Below are 25,079 nucleotides of genomic sequence, written 5' to 3' on the forward strand. Positions count from 1 at the left end.
CAAACTCTGTATAGGTGCACTGAGATAATGTATTTGTGAAATAATTGTGCAATGTAAAATTTAAGAGCAAAATAAAACAAAATCAATGCAGGAGAAACCACCTTGTAACCACACCTAAGTATTCAGTTGCACGTCACTGCACATACAAAATGATTCAAAATCTTTAAGTTCTCATGGAAGTACCTCAACTAAAGTGCCAACTTATTATCCTAAACTTCTCCCTGTTGTCCCCAAACAAATCCTTTTGCTTCAAAGTTGATACACACTGTCAGAGCCTGGAGTTGGAATTTTGAAAACTCCAGTTTTAATTTTGATGCCAATTGCCTAGCTGTGTAGCCTTGGTCAAGTCACTCATGTATATAATTAAGAATGAGTTTGGTGATATCTAATGTCCACTGCACAGAAATCAGTGCTCTAGGTTCTTTCTGTGCTTTTGGTTACACCTACAACATCCTTCCATTACTCTCTACTTCTCAAAATCCTGTCATTCAAGGATCAGTTCCTTCCTGTATCTTTTCCTGATGACTCCAGTCCATCTTGATCTAAATTAACATAGCACTTGATATCTAGATCACTGACACATTTTGCACTCTGTAGTTTTCTTAAGATACAGATCTCTCCAATTAGAAAGTAAATCCTACCAAATACAAGAAGTATGACTTAATTATCTTCTTAATCTCCTTTACACTATAGGTATTCATAACTGTGTGCTGGTTGTTTCATAAACAGGGCCATGATTTGTTGTTGTTTTTATCTGATATTGGTAGTCCTGCTTGACAAGGACAGCTTGTGGAAGCACTGCATGTAAATGCAATTCATCTGCGTCAACTTTAGATAGCATTATCAGGTTCCTATAGGACATGATTTTTTTTTCCAACCAGAAGACTATCAAGAAACTGTAGAGAGATGAGTTGGCAAACTATTAAGCGGGTAAGAGTCCCAAACCAACAATTTTATTCCTGTCTAATATTGAAATAAAGAACATTGTTTTGCGTGGTTTCATTTATGATCACAGAATCCCAGAAAATAGGTAATGTATATTTCAGATTGGAGGCAGGCTGAGTAACACATTTGACAAAATCTGGCAAGAACTAGAATTTGAAAATTGCTACTGATGTTACTACCATAGATGTCTTAGAAAGCTAAGACAAAGGTTTTCTTCCTCAAAGTTTACTGGACTAAATGATTGCTGGAATCTGGCAGTCTCAGTTTTAATTAGGAGTCAGCAATTTGTATGCAACAGGCAATGTTCCCTGTCAGCTTCTCACTTGTGGTCTTTCAGAGCTCATAGCAATAAAGCTATAGTGGAATTTGCAAGGCTTAATTAGCTGGAAACGCACACTTGCATCAGGAGAATAACACATTCACCATAGGATACTGTGGTATTTTTTTTTTATTGTAACCCTTTACGTCTGTATTGTCCTAAATGAGCAAAGCTTTGTTCCCCACCCCCATGACCCTCATATGTCATGGTATTTTTCCATTCTCTGAATTTGCACTTTACAGCTGAAAACAAACCAGGATGCTCTGCTTAACCAAACAGTGATATGCTTGCACAAAGCTAGAGGCTGGTGTACTCAGATTAGAGAGGGCCTTTGCCTTGGATTCTATTAAGATTATTGTTCTATTATTCGGGCTCCACCACAGGGAGCCTAGACTCTAACCAACCTAAATATTAGTCAACTGGGTTGGGTGAGGCAGGGCGGATGAAGCCCACCGCCTAACAATCTGGACAGCTATAGGAGCAGACCCGCCGCTCGCAACAGCTGACCCAGCGGCGACTGCGGAGCCACCAGCAGCGGCGGCTCACATCTACCCCGCCATCCCGCCGTCGCGCTCGGTGACCGGAGACGCAGCCAGTAACGCGACTGACCGCGCCGGGCGCCACCGGCCTGACCGCAGGGCGAAGGCGGTGCCAGTCCAGGACCTCAGAAAGGGACACGCAGTAGCAGCCGCGGCGGCGCTGACTCAGCCCGGCTTCCCTGCGGTTTCCTGACAGCCCCAGCACCCACAGACACGGGCGTGGAGGCAACAGGCCTCCCGCGCCACGGGCCCCACCCAGCCGCACCCGAGGCCGCGCAGCGTCACAAAGCGCATGCGTGCCGCGGGGGATGCCGGGAGCGCGCAGTGGCGGCAGCAGCGGCGACGGCAGTAACAGCGGCGGCTCTGGCGGGGACGCGAGCGGGGCGGTGACCGTGTGGGAGGTGGTCTCACTCTTAGGGAAACTGCTGGGCACCGTCGCCGCGCTGAAGGTGGTTCTGTACCTGCTCCGGGTGTGCTTAGCGATGGCCTGGAAATCCGGCGGCGCCAGCCACTCGGAGCTAATCCACAATCTCCGCAGTAAGTGCCACCCCCGCCCGGTGTGGGGCAGCTGGGGCAGGCTGGGCCTGGACCGGGTCCCCCCTGGACCGTGCGGAACGCTCTGTCTACCCCCCCTTCCCCCCGCGCCTGTTGGAGGACTCCAGCGTAGGGTTGCACCAGTAGTCCCGAACGGCATGCGCTTGCAGTCTCCCCCGGGACCTGTCACTCGTCGGCGACGTGGATTGGAAGGGGAGAGAAAGAGCAAGGGGCCGCTGCTGGTGGGGCAGGGGCAGTCTCCCTTGGGCCCGGGGGGAGGAGGCGCGGCACAGGTGGTGGTGCTGTCACTCGAGTCCGCCGTCCGGGTCCGGCATGCGAGGGGCGTGCCTTTGGCGTGGGGAGGTGTGGGCTAGGCCCTTCTAGAAACTGGGCTGGAACTGAGGGGACCCCACCCTCGCCCCCCGCATTTTCTCACCTTCCCCCTCTTTCAGAATCAACCTCTTTGCAAGCTTTCCCTCTTATGCTGCCTCCCCCGCCCTCCGGTTTTTCCTCTGGAGGGAGATGCCACCGTCTGATACAGGCGAGGGGAGGGAGAGGAAGATGAGAGTATTGCCATTGCAGATGCTGGGAGAAATTTCTTGGGCTGCTGTCCAGTGGAAAGCTCCGTGGGGGGCGGAAGAAGAGAGAATCAGGGGATGCAGTTCCTGAGAGACTGGTATTTCAGGAGCCTTAGAGGTCCTGCATCCAGCAAACGATTGTGTGTGGAATGTTCTAACTTTTTTCACGGCTAACGTAGGCTTTAAAAACCTTGTATGGAACTTTCTTTATACCATTCCCTTTAGTTATTATATTCCTTGCTCTGATGATAATTTTAGGGTGGGATGAGTGCTGTGTCACGTTCCTTTTTTAAATCGAAATAGAGTGTCCCCGTCTTGTTGGGAGACCAGAAGGACCGCAGTCTATAATAATCTCACTCTGGTCAGAATTTACAGCACTTTCTTTGCCACTAACTTTGCAATAATCCTGCCATGCAGTATTTTTAATTGTCCTATTATTTATCTTTTCGTGTGTGTGTTTATCTCCCAACTCGATTTGTAACCTCCATAAAGGCTGGGACCATTTCTTAAAAAAAAGTCTTTGAATCCTTTCAAAGAACTTATACTCGTTCCTTTTTTCATAAATGCCAATTAAGTGTCGTTATATAACTAGATCTGGGAGTATAATGGAATGTAATGCTAGGAATACAAAGGTGAACGAGAGAAATAAGCAGTACTGTTTGGCACATGGTTGACACTTTATATATTAGTCATTTCGAGGGATTATTTTGACAATGCTTAAAATTTGGAAATTGTGTCTTCAGTAATGAATGTTTAGATGTCAGAATTTTGTCAAGCATTACTAGTTCACTTTATGGAACAGTATTTGATTGGAAGTTGTCATTTATGTGCTGAGGCAGTAGCATGTAGTATAATTTAGGTTCCTGTGGATTGCACATAAACTCAGTATGTTGTAAATATTTTTACAAAATTTCTTAACGTGATCTAAGTACTTGTTATTGCAGTATACATACCTAAAACATTCTATACACGAATTGTGATTAAGTAATTTTCCACCAGTAGGTTGTCACAGTAGACACTTGGCTGTAGCAGAAATTTGTAATCAATCAGGCTCTTAAAGTCTCTCTTTTTGGGGCCAAATTTGCAGTAAGCCAAGACTAGATCTTTTCCCAGTGGCTTTGTAATCACTTTAATGTATTGCATTACTGTTCTTAGCTTACATTTCTAAGGATGTTTTTCTTGTTCTTTTTTTTAAATAGGAAAATCTTTTTTATGACATATCTGTAAAGAAGGGTTTCTTAAACATAATACAAAAGTACTAACATAAAAGACTGATAAATTTAAATTAAAATCAAGAACTTAAGTTCATCAAAACTTCATAAAGAAAATGAAAGATAAAGCTCAAAGTAGCAGAAAATATTTACAATATATAAAATCAATAACAAATTGGTATTCAGAAAACATAAGAACTATAAACCAGTAAGAAAATGTCAAATAACAGAGTAGAAAAATTAGCAGCACACAAGGGACATCATGCAGAAAAGAAAATTTAAATGTCTAACAAACTTATGAAAAGATGATTAGTCAGAAAATGCCAGATAAGACAACAATGAGATACCATTTTATATTCACTGGACTGGAAAAAGAAAAGAAGCCTGTTAATATGAAGTGTTAGTGAGGAGGTGGAGTAATGGGAGCTTTTTACACATTACTGGGGTAAAAAATGTACATTGCGCTAATACTATCGAATGCAATTAGGTACTAGCTGATAAAGTTAAATATTCACGTAGTCTCTTTGACAGAAATTCCATCCTTAGCAGTCTAGAGCAACTTGCTCATGTGTTAGGAGATGTTTATATGAATTTTCTTTATAACACTGTTTGCAATATCAAAAAATAAACTTAAATGCTCATTGATAAGAAAAAAGATAAACTGTTGTCATGTTTTATACAGTATCAAAGGATGTTTTTCTGTCAGAAAATTTAATAAGGAATATGTAGCATACATGGAGGTTGACGTTGCAAATATTTAGTTTTATACTAGATACATGATTGGTAAGGGGAAATTAGAGTAATCAGGTTGTTTAGACTCTTGTAACACTTGTACAACTTTAATTTCAACTTCTTGCTGAAGTTTGTAGCTAATAGTTTTCTTTTTTACATTAGTAAATTTATTATAAAAGTAATATTTGCTCATGCGAAAGTTGCAGTTGACACAAATTTGAAAATATCTCCTTCCTTCCTCATTCCACTGTGTATTCTTCCTAAATTAAAGGCTTTTAATTGAAACCTTAGAAAAAGATGAAAATGTGATTATCCTGTTGTTGAAATGAAAAGGGATCTGTAAATTGGAAGAGGAAGCAAATTAGTTGTAATGTTTTTTAAAAGAAACGAAGTTCATGATTTATTTAGTTTTAATTTTATAATTTATTAAGAATATTTACTGTTTTTTGTATTAGAACACATAATAATAGAAATATAGTAGTATATGATTTCATAGTTGGTGCATCATTTAGAGAATATTTTTATTATTAATTTTTTGAGGTGGGAATCTCACTGTGTTGCCCAGGCTGGTCTTAAACTCCTGGGCTCAAGTGATGCTTCTGCATCAGCCTCCGGAGTAGCTGGGATTACTGGTTTGAGCCACTGACCCAGCTCGTTTATAGAATATTTTAGGTGGTAACGATAGATTTCTCATTATCTCGTGGCTTGTGTTGTGATGATTGCTCATTAGTAACTTAGAATGGTGACTAAGACTTGAGCATGCTTCAAAATTTGGATCGCCTGGAGAGCTTGTTAAAACAAAGATTACTGGGTTTTGAGGATTTGTATTTCTAACAAATTCCTAGGTGATGCTGCTGCTGGTCCAGGGACCACATTTTGAGAACCACTGACATAGAGAATTGAAAATTACAAGATTGAGTTCTGCCAGTGTCTCAGCTAAATCAGTTTTATGCTTTAAATAAAGTTTTAGAAGAAGTCTGTAGCAACCTTGCCCTGTAGAGTGCTCTATGATCTCTAATTATGCTGTCCTGTAGCTACATATGACATTGAGCATTTGAAATGTGGTTAGGCGAACTGAGAAATGAAAATTTTATTTTATTTAATTTTAATTAATGAAATAGCCACATGTAGCTCATAGTTACCATATTGGACAACATAGGTCTATAGAAATGAAAAATACAGTTAATTTTTGATTATAGGCTGATGTGCTCATGAAACAAATTGACTTAATGTAAAACACCTATGAGCCTGCTTAATCCAGGAAATGTGACCATTTAAGTAATGTTTATATTAGAGTTTATTTCCTACTTTTATTGAGTTAATTTCAATGGTAAAATTTAGGTAAGGTAGCAGAGTAGATAAAGTGATGTTCTAGAGCAGGGAATATCTAAACCAGAGGGTTTGTGGTAGGTTAACTCTTAACCGATAGACTTCAAAGCTATACAATAGTTCTCCGTTTTGCTTTCCAAGGTTTCATTTACCTGTAGTCCAAAAATATTAAACGGAAAATTCCAGAAATAAACAATTCATAAGTTTTAAATTGTGTGCTGTTCTCAGTAGTGTGATGAAATCTGTCAATGTCCAGCCTCATCCTGCCCAGGACTCAAATCATCCCTTTGTCCAGTGTATTCATGCTGTCTGTACTACCCACCTGTTAGTCACTTAGTAGCCTACTTGGTTAGCAGTGCCTGACACAGTATCACAGTGCTTGTGTCCAAATCACCCTTATTTTACTTAATAATGGCCCCAAAGCACAGAATTACTGATGCTGGCATATTGTTTTAATTGTCCTATTTTATTATTAGTTATCGTTAATCTCTTACTATGCCTAATTTTAAATTAAACTTTATCATAGATATGTATAGGAAAAAAACAAAGTATATGATGATGCCACTGTACCCTAGCCACAGTGACAGATTGAGACTGTCTCTAAAAAAAAAGAGTGAGCACGAGGGGTTTTTTTTTTTTTTTTTTGAGGGGGAAGGGGAAGTGTGGGAGATCAGAAGTTTATTTTGAGGAACGTTGGATTTTTATAAGATATTTAAGTGGAGATTTTTAATAGGCATTTGAATAAGAATTATGATGATTTGTAGTTTTTATATTCTAAGAGCATTTACTTTTGAAAATAAGGTGAAATTATTGTCTTATTCCATTAGAGGATCAGTTGTTAGCCACTAGCAGTGTAGCTAGTGGAAAAGAGCATTTAGTCTTTTCTTTTTTGAGACAGAGTCTGACTCTGTTGCCTGGGTGAGTGCCATGGTGTCAGCCTAGCTCACAGCAACCTCAAACTTCTGGGCTCAAGTGATTCTTCTGCCTCAGTCTCCAGAATAGCTGGAACTGCAGGTGCACACCACCATGCCTGGCTAATTTTTTCTCTTCTTAGTAGAGATGGAGTCTTGCTCTTGCTTAGGCTGGTCTTGAACTCCTGACCTCAAGGTATCCTCCCATCTCAGCCTCCCAGAGTGCTAGGATTACAGGTGTGAGCCACTGTTCTCAGCCAGCACTTAGTCTTAATATTCCATTACTTTTGTATGTACATGGGATAAATATTAATATAACCAGCTAGAAATTGGGGCCTCATTTAAAATCCAGAAAATACCTCCTCATTTTAACTTATTTCAAGTCAGTCTTGTGGATATGTACTAGTAAGTAAACTTACAGCGGATTAAGATTTAATTTGTACCATTTTTTTGGATTTCATTAGTGTGTCTACTTTAGTCAAAACTAAATAAAATGAAAAATTCAGTTTTTTTAGTCTTACTGGCCACATTTCAAGCACTCAATAGCCACATGAAGTTAGTGGCCACCCTATTGGACTGTGCAGATACAGAACATATCTGTCATCACAGAACGTTCTATTGGATTGCACTAGATCTAGATGCTTGGTTTTATTACAGTTTATTTAATATGATCTTAGGCTATAGGAGAGGAAAGGTTCCATTGTGCTGTTACAGGTATTTTTATCAGTATTGTGTTTAGCTTAGGCCAACATGCTTTAAGGGTGATAGTGAAAAGCCAATGATTATCCCATAAGGGTAATGAAGATAATAATAGGGGCAGCATTTTACATGGTGCTTGGACAGGATTGAAGTTGTTTGGTTTAGCAGAGAGAAGGCTTTAGGGATCAATGGTATTTAAATATTTGAAGAAATATCATGTGTAGAGGTCAAATTGGGACAAATGGGAGGCAGATTTTGGCAGGTAGTATTCACAAAGCTATCCTAACAATCAAAGAGTTGGCTTTGGAAAAGTGTTTTTTTTGTCACTGAATATGTTGAAGCAAAGAATGGTTGACCATTTCACTGTAAGGGATATTGTGGAAGGAATTTTGTCATCAGATTTAAATACACACTAGATCTCTAAGGACTCTCTCAAATCCAAGACTCTGTTTTTTTTTATTTCACCATATTATGGGGGTACAAATGTTTAGATTACATATATTGCCTTTGCCCCACCTGAGGCAGAGCTTCAAGCATGTCCATCCCCCAGACAGTGGCACAGCATCCATTAGGTGAATATATACCCATCCCTCCACCCTCCTCCCATCTGCCCAACACCCGATGAATGTTACTACTATATGTGCACGTAAGTGTTGGTCAGTTAAGTCAGTTAATACCAATTTGATGGTAAGTACATGTGGTGCTTGTTTTTCCATTCTTGTGATAATTCAAAGAACGGGCTCCAGTTCTATCCAGGATAATATAAGAGGTGCTAGATCACCATTGTTTTTTTGTGGCTGAGTAGAACTCCATGGTATACATATACCACATTTTATTAATCCATTCATGTATTGATGGGCACTTGGGTTGTTTTCTGTGATTTTTTGAATAGCATTATAGATTGCATGAAATCACTTGTGTGGTGTGTGTGTTTTAGAAGCAAGCCACAGAAGCTAACTTTTTTGTTTGTTTGTTTTTGAGACAGTCTCTGAACTGCCCCAGCTAGAGTGCAGTTATGTCATCATAGCTCACTACAACCTCAAAACTCCTGGGCTCAAGGGATCCTCATGCCCGAGCCTCCCAAGTAGCCAGGACTACAGGCATGTGCCACCACACCTGGCTAACTTTTTCTATTTTTAGTAGAGACGGGGGTCTCACTCTTGCTCAGGCTGGTCTCGAACTCCTGAGCTTAAGCAATTCTCTTGTCTCGGCCTCCCAGAGTGCTAGGATTACAGGTGTGAGCCACCGCGCCTGGCCAGAAGTTAACATTTATTTTAACATTAACTTTTAATGTTACCTGCATTTTAGAGTTTTGCATAACATTTTAGTTTGTCACAGATGTAAAGGAATCCAAGAAACATATCCTTCTCTTTGAGAATATAGTGAAAGGGATTTCTCTTTTGAGAAATAGCATCAAAACAAACTGTTAACTTTATATATCAATTAAAAGTGATTAAGGTATATATTTTTAAAAGATACATATTTTTAAATAATCTCTGGTACTTATGTGCTTTACCATAATTTACCATCAGATAAAATTCTTCTTTGATTATAGTATGAATTTAAAAACTAATCCCTTTCAGACTCTCTGTACTAAAAGTACAGATAGTACTTTGGGAATGTCTCATGCTCTATTTAGCACCTATAATACTTAATCATTCTGGATGGGAAGGAAAAAGGTGAAGGTTTTCTTAATTTCTTAATGTTTTCCCAGACATGTTGATAGTAGAGAAGAAATACAGGGTAGATGACTAACAGCTGTTCAAGTCTTATAAACTAATATAATAAGGTAATATTTCTTTTATTGATAGATACAATTGATTTTGATAATTGATAGATACAATTGATTTTTATTGATTGATACTAAGATATAACTTTGTACCAAGCTTAGAAAAAGTTTCTATATGGCTTGAAATCCATTTGTAGCTTATTTTCTTACCTGTATTCAGAACTTCATACCAATACAGGCTGTATCTTTTTCATTTCTGCCAGGGTTGCCAGTGTTCTTCTATTCTCCTGGATCAAGAATTTTGGAATAAGCATTGATTCTTTCTTTCAGACTGTCATCACGTTAACTCAGCACTTCTTACAGTTGCCTTTCATAGCCATCCCTTTCTTTCGCTGTATTCTCGTCAAGACCATCCCAGCCCAGGCTCTTAGTTCACACTTGGAGGTGATATACCTGATGTCTGATTGGTTGTCACAATTTTCAGTTTCCCTCCCCTGAGATCCATTCTACACATTATACTTATTTTTCTAGTGTACTGCTGTTTTGTCACTTTTCCCCTCAGGCTTCCTAATGCTTACTGTGTTGAGCGCAGACACCTCTTACTTAGCTTTCAGGCCTCATTAGGGTCTTATACAGCCTGTTCCCGTGCTCCAACTCCAATCTTGTTCTTCAGGCTGATCTCATTTTCCTCTTCATATGCCTTGTGCATGAGGGCATATGTTCAGTTGCTATAACAAAGATCAAAGTAACAGTGGCTTAAACAAATTAAAGTTTCTCCTATAACAATCCAGACAGTTCAGGGCTAATATGGAGGTTCCATGGTGCTGAAGAATTAGACTCCTTTTCTCTTGTTGCTCCGCTCTTCCCCTCATCTGCAAGGTGAAGATAGTTTGCCTCCACCGTTTCCATATTCCAGCCAGTGGGGAGGTAAACAGGAGAAAGAGGAAAACACCTATTCCTTTTAAAGAAGGCATGATCTAGAAGTTGTGTATGTGATTTCTGCATAGGTTCCATTCGCAAGAACTTAATTGTAAGGCTACAGGAAATCATAAGAAGGCTAGAGAATGCACCCAAATAAAATTCTATCACTATGAAAGAAAGGAGTTTCTCCTACATCTTGCCAATTTGGGGGGGGGCAGATTGTGTGTACACACACATATATCTATCTCTCCATACTATGTGATAATGAGGATAGGAGAATTGAAAAGATTAATTTTTAATCAAGTCATATATGTATATAAATTAAAGATAAAATATAAGAAGGGCTTATAATGAAAAACAATATTTCTCCCTACCCCTAGACTCACTGCCTAGAGTAAGCCGCTTTTAACTATGTTTTTGGTTCTTGTGATTATCTTCATATCTCTAAATCATATGCTTAAACTGCTGTTGCATGTTTTATCAACTTTAGACATCATCTGCAGATCTCTTGCCAAGAAGGATGAGTATTTACACAATACAAACCTACCTTCTTCCTTTATATAGTTATATCATAATTTTTGGTTCCTCTTTTGTGGTTACGTTTAAGTAATATACTTAACCTTTATTTCTTGTTCCATAATTTATAAACTGACGCTAACTCTTAACCCTTCTACTTTGTAGGAAAGGAGGAGTTCCTCCTCTCATTTCCCAACTTATTAGCAGTTCTTTTACATTGTCAAAGTTGATAAAATTTATATTTTGTTCCGAACAGTAAATAAATCTTATGGACTTTATTTGTTGATTTCAAAAGTTAAAAATCAATAACCATCATTAATATTTATGGCTATGTCAATACTTTTCTGAGCTATGTAGTATGCTATGAGCTTATTCCTTCCTCTTTGTTTCCAATATCACAGACCTCTCTACTATTGAAGAGGACCATCAAATGTTTTTTGTTTTTTTACACATCATCAGTTGCTTGAAATCATGCCACATTTTAGTTTTCTTCATATATAAATCATGACGCTGGTATTTTTGTTTTTTTTTTTTTTTTCTTGAAATTCATTTTGTCCTCTGTACCCCTCTCTACCTTTCAAGTTGGGAAGAGAAATATGTACCTTCTTAACATGGCCTTAATTTCTTCAAGCTTTTTATTATATGGCTTATAGCTTGGATTCTGTTGCATTCTCCTGTTTGAATCCTATTAACTTCTCATTTGGATCAGTTGCATATTTGAACCAACATTAGCTATTATTATAATTATTTAACTAGGGTCTTTGGACCCTAGGGTTGCAGGCAGATTGGGTATGGGTGGTTCTCAAGCTGTTTGCTGTTTCAGAAAAGCCTAATGGTAATTGCATATTTACCCCTAATTAGTCTATACATACAAAGTAAAACATCAAATTACTTTGCTGTTTGCTAGAAATATTTCAGGGCACTGGCAGTTATATATGTCATAGGTTACCAAAAATAGGAAAATGATTTAATAACTTAGTAAATGTAGCTTGGTGTAGGCATCTTTCAAAAACATGGGATCCTGGGCAAAAATAAACATAAATGAGAACCTTGTGAAAATTTTGGAAACCACCCAGTAATGCCTAATAAAGCTTTATTCTGAGCCTTGATGTGTTCAGCTTTTTAATTAATGACTGATGACATGCTATTAAAAATGATTTAGAGTTTTTAGTAAATTCCATGTGCCTCTATATCTATAGAGTAAGGAGCCAAAGAACTCACATTAATTTAATAGAAGTATATTATCTACCATGAGAAAGTGATTTCTTTAATTTACTTTGATTTTTAGAAGGTGCCTTTTAATACGTTTGACTTAAGATGTCATACTTTAAGTTTCCACCTAGAGAAGAGTGAATAAAGTGAATATGGTTTTTAAAAATTGATGAATAATTGGAACTATTAAGTGAGGCTGCCTAACTTAAAAAATAGAGCTTGGGATAGTCATGATGTATCTTCAGATGTATAAAACAGGTTAGCTGGATAGAAAATTCAATATATTCTTTGTGCCTTTAGAGAGCAACACTAAGGGCTCATGTGAGTTAGTTGTAAAAAGGGGAGATTCATATTAATACAGAGACATTTTCTGATAATGGTTTGAATGTGGAAAGGGCTGTTCTTTGAGCTAGTAAGTTCCACATTAGTGGAACTCTTCTAGTAGAGAGTGTGGTACCAATTTATGAAGTTAGACTTGATAGCTTCTAAGGCCTCTTGTGGCCTTGAGAGTCTATGAATCACCCCTCTGGAATTTGAATTAATTTCAGGGCAAATGAACCACTCAAAAATTATTTTGGGAAATGAATTACTAGAACTCACTAAGCTATTTGAATATGCTAGTAGCAGTATAGTGAAGTGGTCAAGAGAAGTCTAATATCTTCTGTAAAATCGAGTAATAATAGTGTCTATTTTATAGCTCGTTAGAGACAATATAAGATAGTTTATAAGTTCATGTCTTAAAAGAGATAGTTTATGTAAAGTGTTTAGGACTGTGTCTATCACACGGTGAATATTGAGTAAATGGTATCTCTATTATTACTTTGCTTTTAAAACTTTAAAAAAATGCTTTCACTGGTTTATTTTGGTAACTTTTTTGGGTAGCTTGCCTAAGTTGCTTTGGGTAGAAATAATATTTTCTTTTTTTTTCTTTTTTTTTTTCTTTTTTTTTTTTAGATCTCGCTCTGTCTCACTCTGCTGGAGTGCGGTAGCGTCATCATAGTTCACTGTAACCTCAAACTCCTGGGTTTAACCGATCCTTTTGCCTCAGCCTCCCAAACAGCTGAGACTACAGGCATGTGCCACCGTGCCCAACTAATTTTTCTATTTTTTGTACAGACAAAAAATAGAAAAATAGCTCTTGCCCAGTCTTAAACTTCTGGCCTCAAGCAATCCTCCCACCTTGGCCTCCCAAAGTGCTAGGATTACAGATGTGAGCCACTGCACCTGGCCAATATTTTCTATTTGGGTTAATTTATCCAAAATTCATGTTTTAAAATGGAAAGATAGTATAAGTTTGTCTTTGCCAGTCTATCACTGTTTACAATGTTTTCTCTATTTGGTGTGTCTTGTTTGCTAATATTGAAAAATATTGTTATTTGGGAGGTTTGTATTTATATGAATACCTTTTATGGTGTCCTTAATCCTCCTTTTTCTTAACTTTTTACTATCTGGTCTACAGTATTAAATGCTATCCTTTGATTCCTTCTATTAGCTATCCAACAGTCAGTAATCTAATTCTACTTTGCCTTTTTTTCTCTTTCCATTATTTTTAGTTTTATTCTTTCAGCTTTGTCAGAACATATAACATTTAAGTGCTTTTGTTTCACCCATGTCCGTATCCTTATTTTCATCTCTGCTCTACAATTGGATATGTGTTCTTTGCTGACATATTATTGGTTAGATGAAGCACATCCTTTAGAAGATTCTTCAGGAAGAGCTTGTATGTACTGCATTCTCTGAGTTCCTGCACATCAAAACTTTTTTTCTGTAGCCTTGGTATTTAATGGACAGCTTGGCTGCGTATAAAGTCCTTGGCTTGCACTTTAAAAAATCAGCTTTATTGAAGTATAATTTACATAAAAATTCACCAGTTTTAAGAATACAATTTGAAAAATGTACCAAACATATATAGTTTGTAACCACTACCATAATCATGATATAGATCAGGGATCAGTGAACTACAGCCCACAGACCAAATCTGGCCTGCTGCCTATTTATAAATATTTATTGGAACACAGCTACAGCCTTTCATTTATGTATTATCTGTGGTTGTTCTTGCACTACAATGGCAGAGTTTAGTAGTTGGAACAGAGACTATATGGCATGCAAAGCCCAAAATAGTTACTATTTGGCCCTTTACAGATGTATCTGATCTCTGCTATGGAACACTTCTTTCACCCAAGAAGTTCCCTCATGCCCGTTTACAATTAAGCTCCTTCCTCCACTTCAACCCCTAGCAGCTACAGATTGGCCTTCTGCCACTATGGTTTTAGGTTTTCTAGAATTTGCTATAAATGGAATCATATAGTGTATAGTCTCCTTGCCTGGCTTCTTTCACTTAGATTAGTGCTTTTGAGATTCATTCATGTTGCTGGATATATCAGTAGTTCACTCCTTTTTATTGTTGACTTGTACTTTCTTTCATTGAATTTCTTGAAAATGCTGCTTTATTCTTGCTTTTCTTCCAATGTTGCTCTTAACCTGATAGTTACCTAATTTTTTTTTTACTCTTATTAGGTAATTTGATCTCTTTGTCTTGAGGTTCTGAGAATTTTTTTCCTTGTCTTTAAAATCTAATAGTCTCATTAGAATGTTTTTTTGATGTTAATTGTCCCTGGTAATATTTTTACTCACTTTCTGGCAAGTTTTCTTAGAATATAGTTTTTGTTTGTTTTGAGACAGGGTCTAGCTCTGTCACCTGGGCTATAGTGCAGTGACGTCATAACTCACTGCATCCTCAAACTCCTGGCCTCAAGCTGTCCTGCTGCCTCAGCCTCCAAAGAGCTAGGATTACAGGCATGAGCCATCACAACCAGCCAGAATATAGTTTTAAATATTGGTTCTGTTTAATCAGCTGAAATGTTTTGATTTGCATTTATAGTAGCTTTGAGTGGGGTTGGGTTGATCTTTTTTTTTTCCTTTTCCCTATTTTTAGGCATTTTGTGGGTAGAGGTCAAGAACACCCTCTCCTGTCAGTATAGTGACTTGCAGTTTCTTTAATGGATGATAATGTTGGTAGTAGTGCTGGGAAAAGGGGAGGGGTTAGCATACCTTGTTGGTGTTCTGTTTGTGCAGGATTCTTAATTTTCTTCCTTCTTTCCCTTTATTGCCACGTTTCCCAAGAGGTACCATCCTTTCCCTGTTTATCTGATTCTCCCCCAGAAGCAGTGTTTCTGGTAGTTGTCACCTCTGTTCCCAGTAACCATTTTTTTTTTTTTTTGAGACAGGGTCTTGCTCTGTTATCCAGGCTAGAATGCAGTGGCACAGTCATATCTCACTGCAACCTCCGAACACCTGGGCCCAAGTGATCCTCCTGGCTCAGCCTCCCAAGTGGTACACATCACCACACCTGGCTAATTTTTAAAAGATTATTTGTAAAGATGAGGTCTTGCTATTTTGCTCAGGCTGGTCTTGAACTCCTGGCCTCAAGTGATCTTCCTGCTTTGGCTTCCCAAAGTTCTGGGATTACAGGAATGAGCCATCACTCCTCACCCTATATATGTTTTTTAAAAGCTTTACTGCAATATAATTCCATACCATATAATTTATCCATTTAAATTGTACAAGTCAGTGGTTTTTATTATAGTCACAGATGCATGCAACCATCACCATGGTCAATTAAACATTTTCATTACCTCAAAAAGGTACCCAGTCTCACTCTCCTATTCCCCCATCATGATCAGCCCTAAGCAACCACTAATCTACTTCTTGTCTCTCTAGATTTGCCTATTGTGGGCATTTCATTAAATAGGTTATAATATATGGTCTTTTTTCACTTAGCATAATGTTTTCAGGGTTGATCCATGTTGTGATGTGAATCAGTACTTAATTCCTTTTTTTTTTTTTTTTTTTTTTGAAACAGAGTCTCGCTCTGTTGCCCGGCTAGAGTGAGTGCCGTGGCATCAGCCTAGCTCACAGCAACCTCAAACTCCTGGGCTTAAGGGATCCTACTGCCTCAGCCTCCTGGGTAGCTGGGACTACAGGCATGCGCCACCATGCCCGGCTAATTTTTTCTATATATACTTTTAGTTGGCCAGATAATTTCTTTCTATTTTTAGTAGAGACGGGGGTCTCGCTCTTGCTCAGGCTGGTCTCGAACTCCTGACCTCAAGCGATCCACCCGCCTCGGCCTCCCAGAGTGCGAGGATTATAGGCGTGAGCCACTGCACCTGGCCTCTTAATTCCTTTTATAACTAAATAATATTTCATTGTATGGGTATACTACATTTTGTTTATTCATCAGTTCTTGGACATTTGGGTTGTTTCCACATTTCAGCTATTCTAAATAATGCTGAGGTGAACATTTGTGACAAGTTTATATGTGGTCATATGTTTTTATTTCTTTGGGTTATATACCTAGGAGTGAAATTGCTGAGTCACGTGGTGACTGTATGTTAAGCCATTTGAGGAACTGCCAGACTGTTTTCCAAAGTGGCTGCACCAATTTATATTTCCACTAGAAGTGCATGAGGATTCTAATTTCTCTACATCCTTGCCAACACTTTTTATTTTCTAACTTTTTGATTATAGCCATCCTAGTGGGTATGAAGTGGTTTCTTATTGTGGTTTTAACACATTAACTGCCATGTGAGTTCTATTTAACTCATGCTAGTTTTGAGCCCAGGGCCTTGTGAAGCATATGTAACTCACACATCTCTATCTTGGGAGCTGCGTGAACTATTTTTCAAGTTGCATGTAACTCACACGCAGAAAACAATAAAAAATAACAAATTTTTCATTAAATTAGAAAGAATTATTTTGTTTTCAAAGTTTTTGTTCTATTTTCATAATAAAACACCATGGCCCTAAGGAAAAATTTTTTTTTCTAGTGTGTAGTCAGTGTGTTAATTTACATTTCCCCATGACTAATGATAGACATCATTTCATGTGCTTATTGGCTATTTGCATATCTTCTTTGGAAAAATGTCTAGTCAAATCCTTTGCACATTTTTGGTATATGTATACCATGGAGTACTACTCAGCTATAAGAAATAATGGGGATATAGCACCTCTTGTATTTTCCTGGATGGAGCTGGAACCCATTCTACTAAGTGAAGTATCCCAAGAATGGAAAAATAAGCACCACATGTATTCACCATCAAATTGGTCTCACTGATCATCACCTAAGAGCACATTTAGGAATAACATTAATTGGGTGTCGGGCAGATGTGGGGGGGAGGGGATGGGTGTATACATACATAATGAGTGCGATGCACATCGTCTAGGGGATAGATATGCTTGAAGCTCTGGTTCGGGGTGGGGGGCAAGGGCAATATAGGTAACCTAAACTTTTGTATCCCCATAATATGCTGAAATAAAAAAAATCCTTTGCACATTTTTAATTGGGTTATTTGTCTTTTTAGACTGAATTATAAGGGTTCTTTACATATTCTAGATATAAGTACCTTCTCAGATATGTGATTTACAAATGTCTTCTCCCATTCTATGAGTTGTCTTTTCACTTTCTTGATAGTATCTTTTGAAGCACAATAATTATTAATTGTGATGCTTTTCTTGTCATATCTAAGAATCCATTGCCAAATCCAATGTCGTGAAGATTCAGCCTAATATTTTCTTTTAAGAATGTTGTAGTCTTAGGTCTTTTTTTTTTTTTTTTTTTTTAGTCTTAGGTCTTATATTTAAATCTTTTGATCCATTTTGAGTTAATTTTTGTTTATGCTATGAGGTCTGAGGGTTGAATGTCATTCTTTTGCATGTGGCTCTCCAGCTGTCCCATCACAATTTGTTGAAAAACACTATTCTTTCATCATTTTTGGGGGGGAGGACTGTCTCTTGCTCTGTCACCAGGGCTAGAGTGCCGTGACATCAGCCTAGCTCACAGCAACCTCGAACTCCTGAGCTCAAGCAATCCTCCTGCCTCAGCCTCCTGAGTAGCTGGTACTACAGATGCATGTCACCACACCCAACTAATTTTTTCTGTTTTTAGTTGCTTGGCTAATTTTTTCTATTTTTAGTAGAGACAGGGTCCCATTCTTGCTCAGGTTGGTCTTGAACTCCTGACCTCAAACGATCCTTCCACCTGGGCCTCCCAGAGTGCTGAGATTACAGGTGTGAGCCACCATGCCTGGCTTGTTCTTTCATCATTGAATTGAAGATATCGGCACCTTTGTCAACTCACTGACTTTTAAGTTCCTTTCTGGTAGCCAGTGCAATGAATTTCCAAGTCCCAGACCTGTGTTAAGTATTTTGATACTTAGTATTTTATTCCTCTTTTTGAGAATGATTTTATCTGTACTTCATCTGTGTCTCCTACTTCCTTCTCCTCTTTTTCTTAGAGTCTTTTAAACCTGACCCCTACTGTCTTTACTTTCTGTACCCACAGGCTTATAGAAGTAGCAGGAGCTTTGTTGAAATTTCTTGTTCCTTTTTCTACTTAAAGGAATTTGGAGTCTGGTTATTCTTTGTCTCCTAGTAATGTGATGGTGTAGATCATGTATAGTTCTGTTTATAACCCTTTTTGATCTTAGGTTGAGGTTTTTTTGAATATCTGTGTGGGAAAACTCAGATTCTGGTGGCCAGCATTATCCTCCAGAACTTGGAAGCGCCACAGTTGATGAATAAAGTAAATTAGTTTGCATAAATATTTTAAACTTCTCATGATGCCTTTACTGAGGTAGTCTCATTTTAAAATAGTCACTGAGCTGTACTACATTAATAGTCAAAATTAATGTAATCATTAATTTGGCTACATTTAAAATGTAGCTAAATGAAGCAGGGCATGTTTTGGTTAAAAAAATTTATTTCTGGATTGTTAAAGTCAAGTTTACAAATTTAATTTTACAAATTTTAGATCTGTGAGTACAGAAACTATGCTGTCTTGTTTATTTTTATAATCCTAAACATGAAGCACACGTCTGGTATGTATTAAATAGTAAACATACTGATTGAGTAAATAAAAGCTTTCATTGCATAATAAAAAGCTTCATTGCATAATAACAATATGCGTGGTACGAGGGCTTTTGAAGTTTAACATTTATTTAATCTCAAAGAACTAATTGTTGAGGAAGCCAAATATATATTATTGATCTTGCTTTCCTTGTTGAAAAAGTCACTTCTCCCAGGCTCTGTAACAATGTATCTGCTTGGTCTTCATCTTGCCTCTGTGGCTGGTCTTTCTCATCATCTTTAAAGACTCCACTTCCTTTGCATATCTCTTAAGTACTGGCTTTTGTTTTTCTTTTCTATTTATCCTTACCTGGCCACTTAATTCACTTCCATTGCTTCAGTTGCCATCTGTATAAACAGAAATTTATATCTTTATCCTAGATCTCTTTCCTGAGCCCCAGATTCATGTGTCCAGCTGACTGCTGAGTGTCTCCACTTGCATGATTATCCTTTTCCTTTTTAACTTGGATCCTTCTTCAGGATTTCTCAAATCAGTGAATGGCATCGGCACCTCAACCATTACCCCCACTCCCACCCCAAATCCAGTTAGTCACGTATACATTACATACTAAATATAACTCAAATCTTTCTACTTTTCTCTGTCCTTACTCTCAGTCACTATTAAAGACCAGGTTGCCATTATCTGGGCCATTTCAACAACTTCCAGTCATGCTGCCTTCCAGTCCCAGTGTCTACAGTACAACCAGAGTAATTATTCTAGTATACATCTGATCATGTCACTCTCTGCTGAAAATATTTGCCTCATCCATTTCAGAAAATGGAATCATCAAGACAGATAAAGTATTTGAAGTGATGCTGGCCACAGACCGTTCCCACTATGCAAAATGTAATCCTTATATGGATTCTCCACAATCTATAGGTAAGCTTTAGATTTCTGGAAACGTCACATTTTTCCTCATTTATTTTATGAGTTTTGTAAGTAGAAAAAGACTGGGACACAGATATTTATTATAACTTGTTAATTTGAATTTTATGACTCAGTAAGTTTCATAATCCCAAACATATCCAGTTTAATAAAATGATGTATCTTTTTCTGTTTTCTTAAACAATAATATGTATAAAGAATTTTAAAAATTTTAAAACATGAAAAACAAAACTTTTAATGAAAACTTAAACAGTTTTAGCTGAGTGCTGAGTTTTCACATTAGATTGCTTTTTACATTAGCATTAATTTTTAAATTAATATTTAAAGGAAATGAGTGGGCTTAAGTTATTACTGACTTCTCTGCTTCACTTGCCCTGATTTTTTGGCTTGTGTTTGTTTTTAGAAAGTCCTGTATTTAACTCCTTCTCCTGAAGCAGGTTTTGCTGAACTGCTGAGCCTTGGCAGTGGGCGCCTTTGAGGCTTAGAAGTGCCTCAGGATTCTGTCGGCCAGCTGCCATGCTTATCTTCTTTTGAAGCACTGTAACGGTCAGCAGAGAAGATCCTGGGGAGCTTCTGAACCCCGAAGGCACCTGCTACCACCGCTCAGTGAAAATTGCTTCAGAAGCAAAAAGAAGCCAGGTAAATAAGTTTTGAGAAAGCAACACTGGAAGAAAAGAAACTAAAAGCTAAAAACCAAGACAAGATTATGTGAATTAACATCATCAGATGATAAGATAAGGAAGTAGTTTATTGGTTTCTTATGCTGCTTTGTCAGTTGTCTAGTTTTTTTGAAGTTGCCAGAAATATGAAGCAGTTTAATTTTGCAGTATATGTTCCTAATATATGGAAGCTTATTTTTTATATAAATCTGAAGAAAAAGCAAGTCAAAAATATATGAACTCTCAACTTACTGAAATTCTTCCTTTCTTAGCTAACTATACAGGAGAAGAAATTTTTAGGAATAGTGGGACCGTTTTACTAGATGAGCTTTGGACATGATTATATTTTCTGATTTTAACTGCTGTGTGTCAGTACTCTAACAAATAAAAGTTTTATTTTCCTGAGATCATAAAAGCTAAAAAAGAATTATTGTGAAAAATAATGTATGCATGTTAGAAAAGGAATTATATGCAATATTCAATAATTTTTGTAGCTGAATGCATTAGTAGTTCTCTTCTTGTTTTGCAGGTTTCCAAGCAACAATCAGTGCTCCACACATGGTAAGTTAACTTTGTTCATTTGGTTACAGATGAATCACATTTTTCTCCATGATCATTTTCTTCAGTAAAAAAGGTTTAAAGAAAGTTTTAAAATTTCAGTTAGATCAGTTTTATCATCTATGAATTATATATAAATTGGTAATAATATCTTATTGTTTTCCTTTTTGAATATGTTATTTTGAATACATGATCTGTAGAAGGAGCTCTTTTTGGTAGAAACTGTCAGACTAAAGTTTTTGGTGGTTGTCATTAGGGTCTATGACATGTAAAAATTCTACATAAAAGATTGTTTAGTGATGAGTTAATTAAAGGAGAGAATATTTTAAATGGTATACTGGATATGTTATAGAAATCTCAAGTTGAATATTATTTCCCATTTTATTTGGAAAATTCAGTAGAGAATAGTTAAGTATGGCAGCCACGAAGCTGCACAGGTCCTTGAGAAGGACCTATTTTAAGTGATTTAGCACTTTTAATCTGTTGAGAATTTTCTTGGGTTTTAAATGTCAGTATTTGAATGAGTACTCTGTTGGATTTTGCTGGAAAGAACAATAACTTTTCTGATTCTTTGCAAGTATTGGGGGTTGAAGAAGCTCTTAAACTTGATACTGATAAATGCTATATATGTATTTATAGGGAATTGATAATCAGAAGAAAACTAGGAGACATTTATAAAAATTGAATAGAAATGGCTTTTTAAAACATGACAGAAAACACAGAATCCATTTTAAAACCCGATACATTTTGCAACATAAAACTTTAGGATTTCTGCAGAGAAAAAAATGTTATGAGCAAAATTTAAAGAAGAAAACTGAGGGAAATATTATAATACATATAATAGCAAAAGTCAAATTTCAGTTTATATACATATATGTGTGTATGTGTAAATCCTGTAAGTTAATAATTAAAAGACCAGTAAGCCCAAAAGAAAGTGGATAAAGGACAAGATTGACAGTTCATTGAAAAAAAATACAAATGACACATTTAAACAAATGAAAAGATGTCATCTTCACTTAAACTTAGCAAATTTCAAATGAGCACTACAGTGTGGTACCATTATGAGATCATCAGAGATCAAAAAGTTTGATACTTTGTCTTAGAAATGGGAAGCTGGCAGTCATATAATTTTTTGGTGGAAGGGTAAATTGAGTCTTTTTGGAAGACCATTTGACAATATCTATTGAAATGTGAAATAAATATAACTTAAGACTCCCCAGTTTTATTTCAAGATATTTACCCCATAGTATAGTTACATGAAGACAAAATGAGTTAACTAAATTTATTCATTGATATATTGTTTATAATCACAAAAAAGTAACAATAACCACTAATAGTCCACTAATAGTGGATGGTTAATAAATTATAGTACAGATGCTCCTCAACTTATAATGGGGTTACATCCTGATAAAGTCATCATAAATTGAAAATAATATAAGTCAAAAATACATTTAGGGCCAGGCGCGGTGGCTCACGCCTGTAATCCTAGCACTCTGGGAGGCCGAGGCAGGTGGATGGCTTGAGGTGGGGAGTTCAAGACCAGCCTGAGCAAGAGCGAGACCCTGTCTCTACTACTAAAAATAGAAAGAAATTATCTGGCCAACCAAAAATATATATAGAAAAAATTAGCCAGGCATGGTGGCAGATGCCTGTAGTCCCAGCTACTTGGGAGGCTGAGGCAGAAGGATTGCTTAAGCCCAGGAGTTTGAGGTTGCTATGAGCTAGGCTGATGCCACAGCACTCACTCTAGCCCGGGCAACAGAGCAAGACTCTGTCTCAAAAAAAAAAAAAATACATTTAGTACACTTAACCTACCAAACAGCCTAGCCTACCTTAAATGTGCTCAGAACACTTACATTAGCCTACAGTTGGGCAAAATTATCTAATACAAAGCCTATTTTATAATAAAGTGTTGAATATCTCGTGTAAGTTATTGAATACTATCCTGAAAGTGAAAAACAGAATGGTTGTATGGATAGTTGAAGTACAATTTCTACTGAATGTGTATCATTTCTGCACCATTGTGAAGTCAAAAAATTGTAACTCGAGATTTTGTAAGTCTGGACTGTTTGTCCATCTTATGGAATATTGTGAAGCTGTTAAATGAGGAAGCTCTGCAAATACAAATCTGGCAAAGTTTTCAAGAAACATTAAGTATGAAAGTTGAGTGCAGAGGGATATTTAGAACATTTTATAATATACTAAATATAATATACTAAAATCAAAATATATACACATACATACATACATACATTTTTTTCTATAGAAATGAAAACTAAAAATTTTTGCTAAGGTAGGGAATTAGACGATTTGAGGCACAGGTTTGGAAGTAAGATCTGCTTTTCACTGTATACGCTTGATTCATTATCAGTTTCTTTGTTTATTCTTTTTTTTTTTAAACCTTAGAATAGGAATGGCTTTTTTATGCGTTACCTATTCAAAGAAATTAGTGATTAAAAAGAAAAGCTGTAGTCTTAAGATACCCCAAATAATTGGAACTACTACTTAAAATGAAAGATTTATATAGAAGCATTCACCTAACCCTAAAGGTTATTTTAGAAAACCAGTATGCAACATATTTGGGAAATTGACTGAAGGGTTATGTTTTCAGGTATTAAGGGAAATACTGTGGATTTTTTTCCCCAGGAAGTTTGGTTCTGGGTGTCCAGTTCACTGCCAAACAAAATCTGGCAGTTACTCCTTGGGAAAGGATGTATTTTTTAACAACAAAAAACTACATCTTTATTCAAATACTATAGAGTTAATCCTTTTAAAGTGTATACTTCTGTGATTTTTAGTCTATTCAAGACTTGTGCCAACATCACCACTAATTTCAGAACATTTTCATCACTGCAAAAAGAAGCCCTATATCCATTTCCAGTTTCCATCCCCTATTCTGCCCAGGTCCTGGCAACTACTAATCTACCTTTTGTTTCTATCGATTTGCCTATTCTGGACATATTGTGTAAATAGAATCATATAATGTGTGACCTTTTGTGACTGGCTTTTTGAATTTAGTATAATGTTTTCAGGATTCATCCGTGTTGTAGTGTGACTTAGTACTTCATTCCTTTTTATGGCTAAATAATATTCCAGCATATGGATGTAGCACATTTTGTTTAATTGTTGATGGACATTTGAATTGTTTCTACTTTTTGGCTATATAATACTGCTGTGAACAGTTTTTCCATGGTCCTATGTTTCCATTTCTCTTGATATACCTAGGTATATGTATTACTGGGTCATATGATAACTGTATGTTTAACATTTTGAGTATCTAAAGTGGTTGCACCATTTTACAGTCTCACCAGCAATGTATGAGGGTTCCAGTTTCCCTGCTTCCTTGTTAACATGTGTTATTGTCTGTTTGGTTTTTTGTCTTTGTTTTGTTGTTGTTGTTTTAGAGACAGGATCTTGCTCTGTTGCCCAGGCTGGAGTGCAGTGGCATAATCATAGCTCATTACAACCTTGTCCTCCTGAGCTCAAGCAATCCTCCTACCTCAGCCTACTGAGAAGCTAGGACTACAAACGTGTGCTCATTTTTTAATTTTTTGTAGACGTGGGTTCTTGCTATGTTGCTCAGGCTGGTCTCAAACTCCTGGCCTCGAGTATCCTCCTGCTTTGTCCTCTCAAAGTGCTGGGATTATAGGCATGAGCCACCGAGCGCAGCCCTACTTGGGTTTTTTTTTTTTTTTTGTCCATCCTAGTTTCTTTCTTTTTTTTCATCATCCAGCCCAAAATGTCAAAATGTTTTCATCTATCCTAGTTTCTGTAAAGTGATATCTCCTTATAGTTTTGATTTCCATTTCCCTAATAATTGATGGTGTTGATCATCTTTTCATGTGCTTATTGGCCATTTGTGTATCTTTCTTAGAGAGATGTTTATGCAATCACC

The 25,079-nt window shown here is 37.1% G+C and overlaps 1 protein-coding gene across 1 annotated transcript in view; it reads left to right on the forward strand.

The window, feature by feature from the left end:
- Nucleotides 1–1,822: 1,822 nt before the first annotated feature.
- PCMT1 (protein-L-isoaspartate (D-aspartate) O-methyltransferase) overlaps nucleotides 1,823–25,079 on the forward strand; it is a 42,462-nt gene continuing 19,205 nt past the window's right edge. Inside the window, exons 1-3 of the mRNA XM_045544563.1 lie at nucleotides 1,823–2,340; nucleotides 19,857–19,961; nucleotides 21,156–21,187. Of these exons, the coding sequence (XP_045400519.1) occupies nucleotides 2,112–2,340; nucleotides 19,857–19,961; nucleotides 21,156–21,187 (366 nt within the window). The 5' untranslated portion in view covers nucleotides 1,823–2,111. The remainder of the gene's footprint in view (nucleotides 2,341–19,856; nucleotides 19,962–21,155; nucleotides 21,188–25,079) is intronic.

This window comes from Lemur catta, chromosome 2, assembly GCF_020740605.2.
Source record: "Lemur catta isolate mLemCat1 chromosome 2, mLemCat1.pri, whole genome shotgun sequence".
In the NCBI taxonomy this organism is placed as follows: Eukaryota; Metazoa; Chordata; class Mammalia; order Primates; family Lemuridae; genus Lemur; species Lemur catta.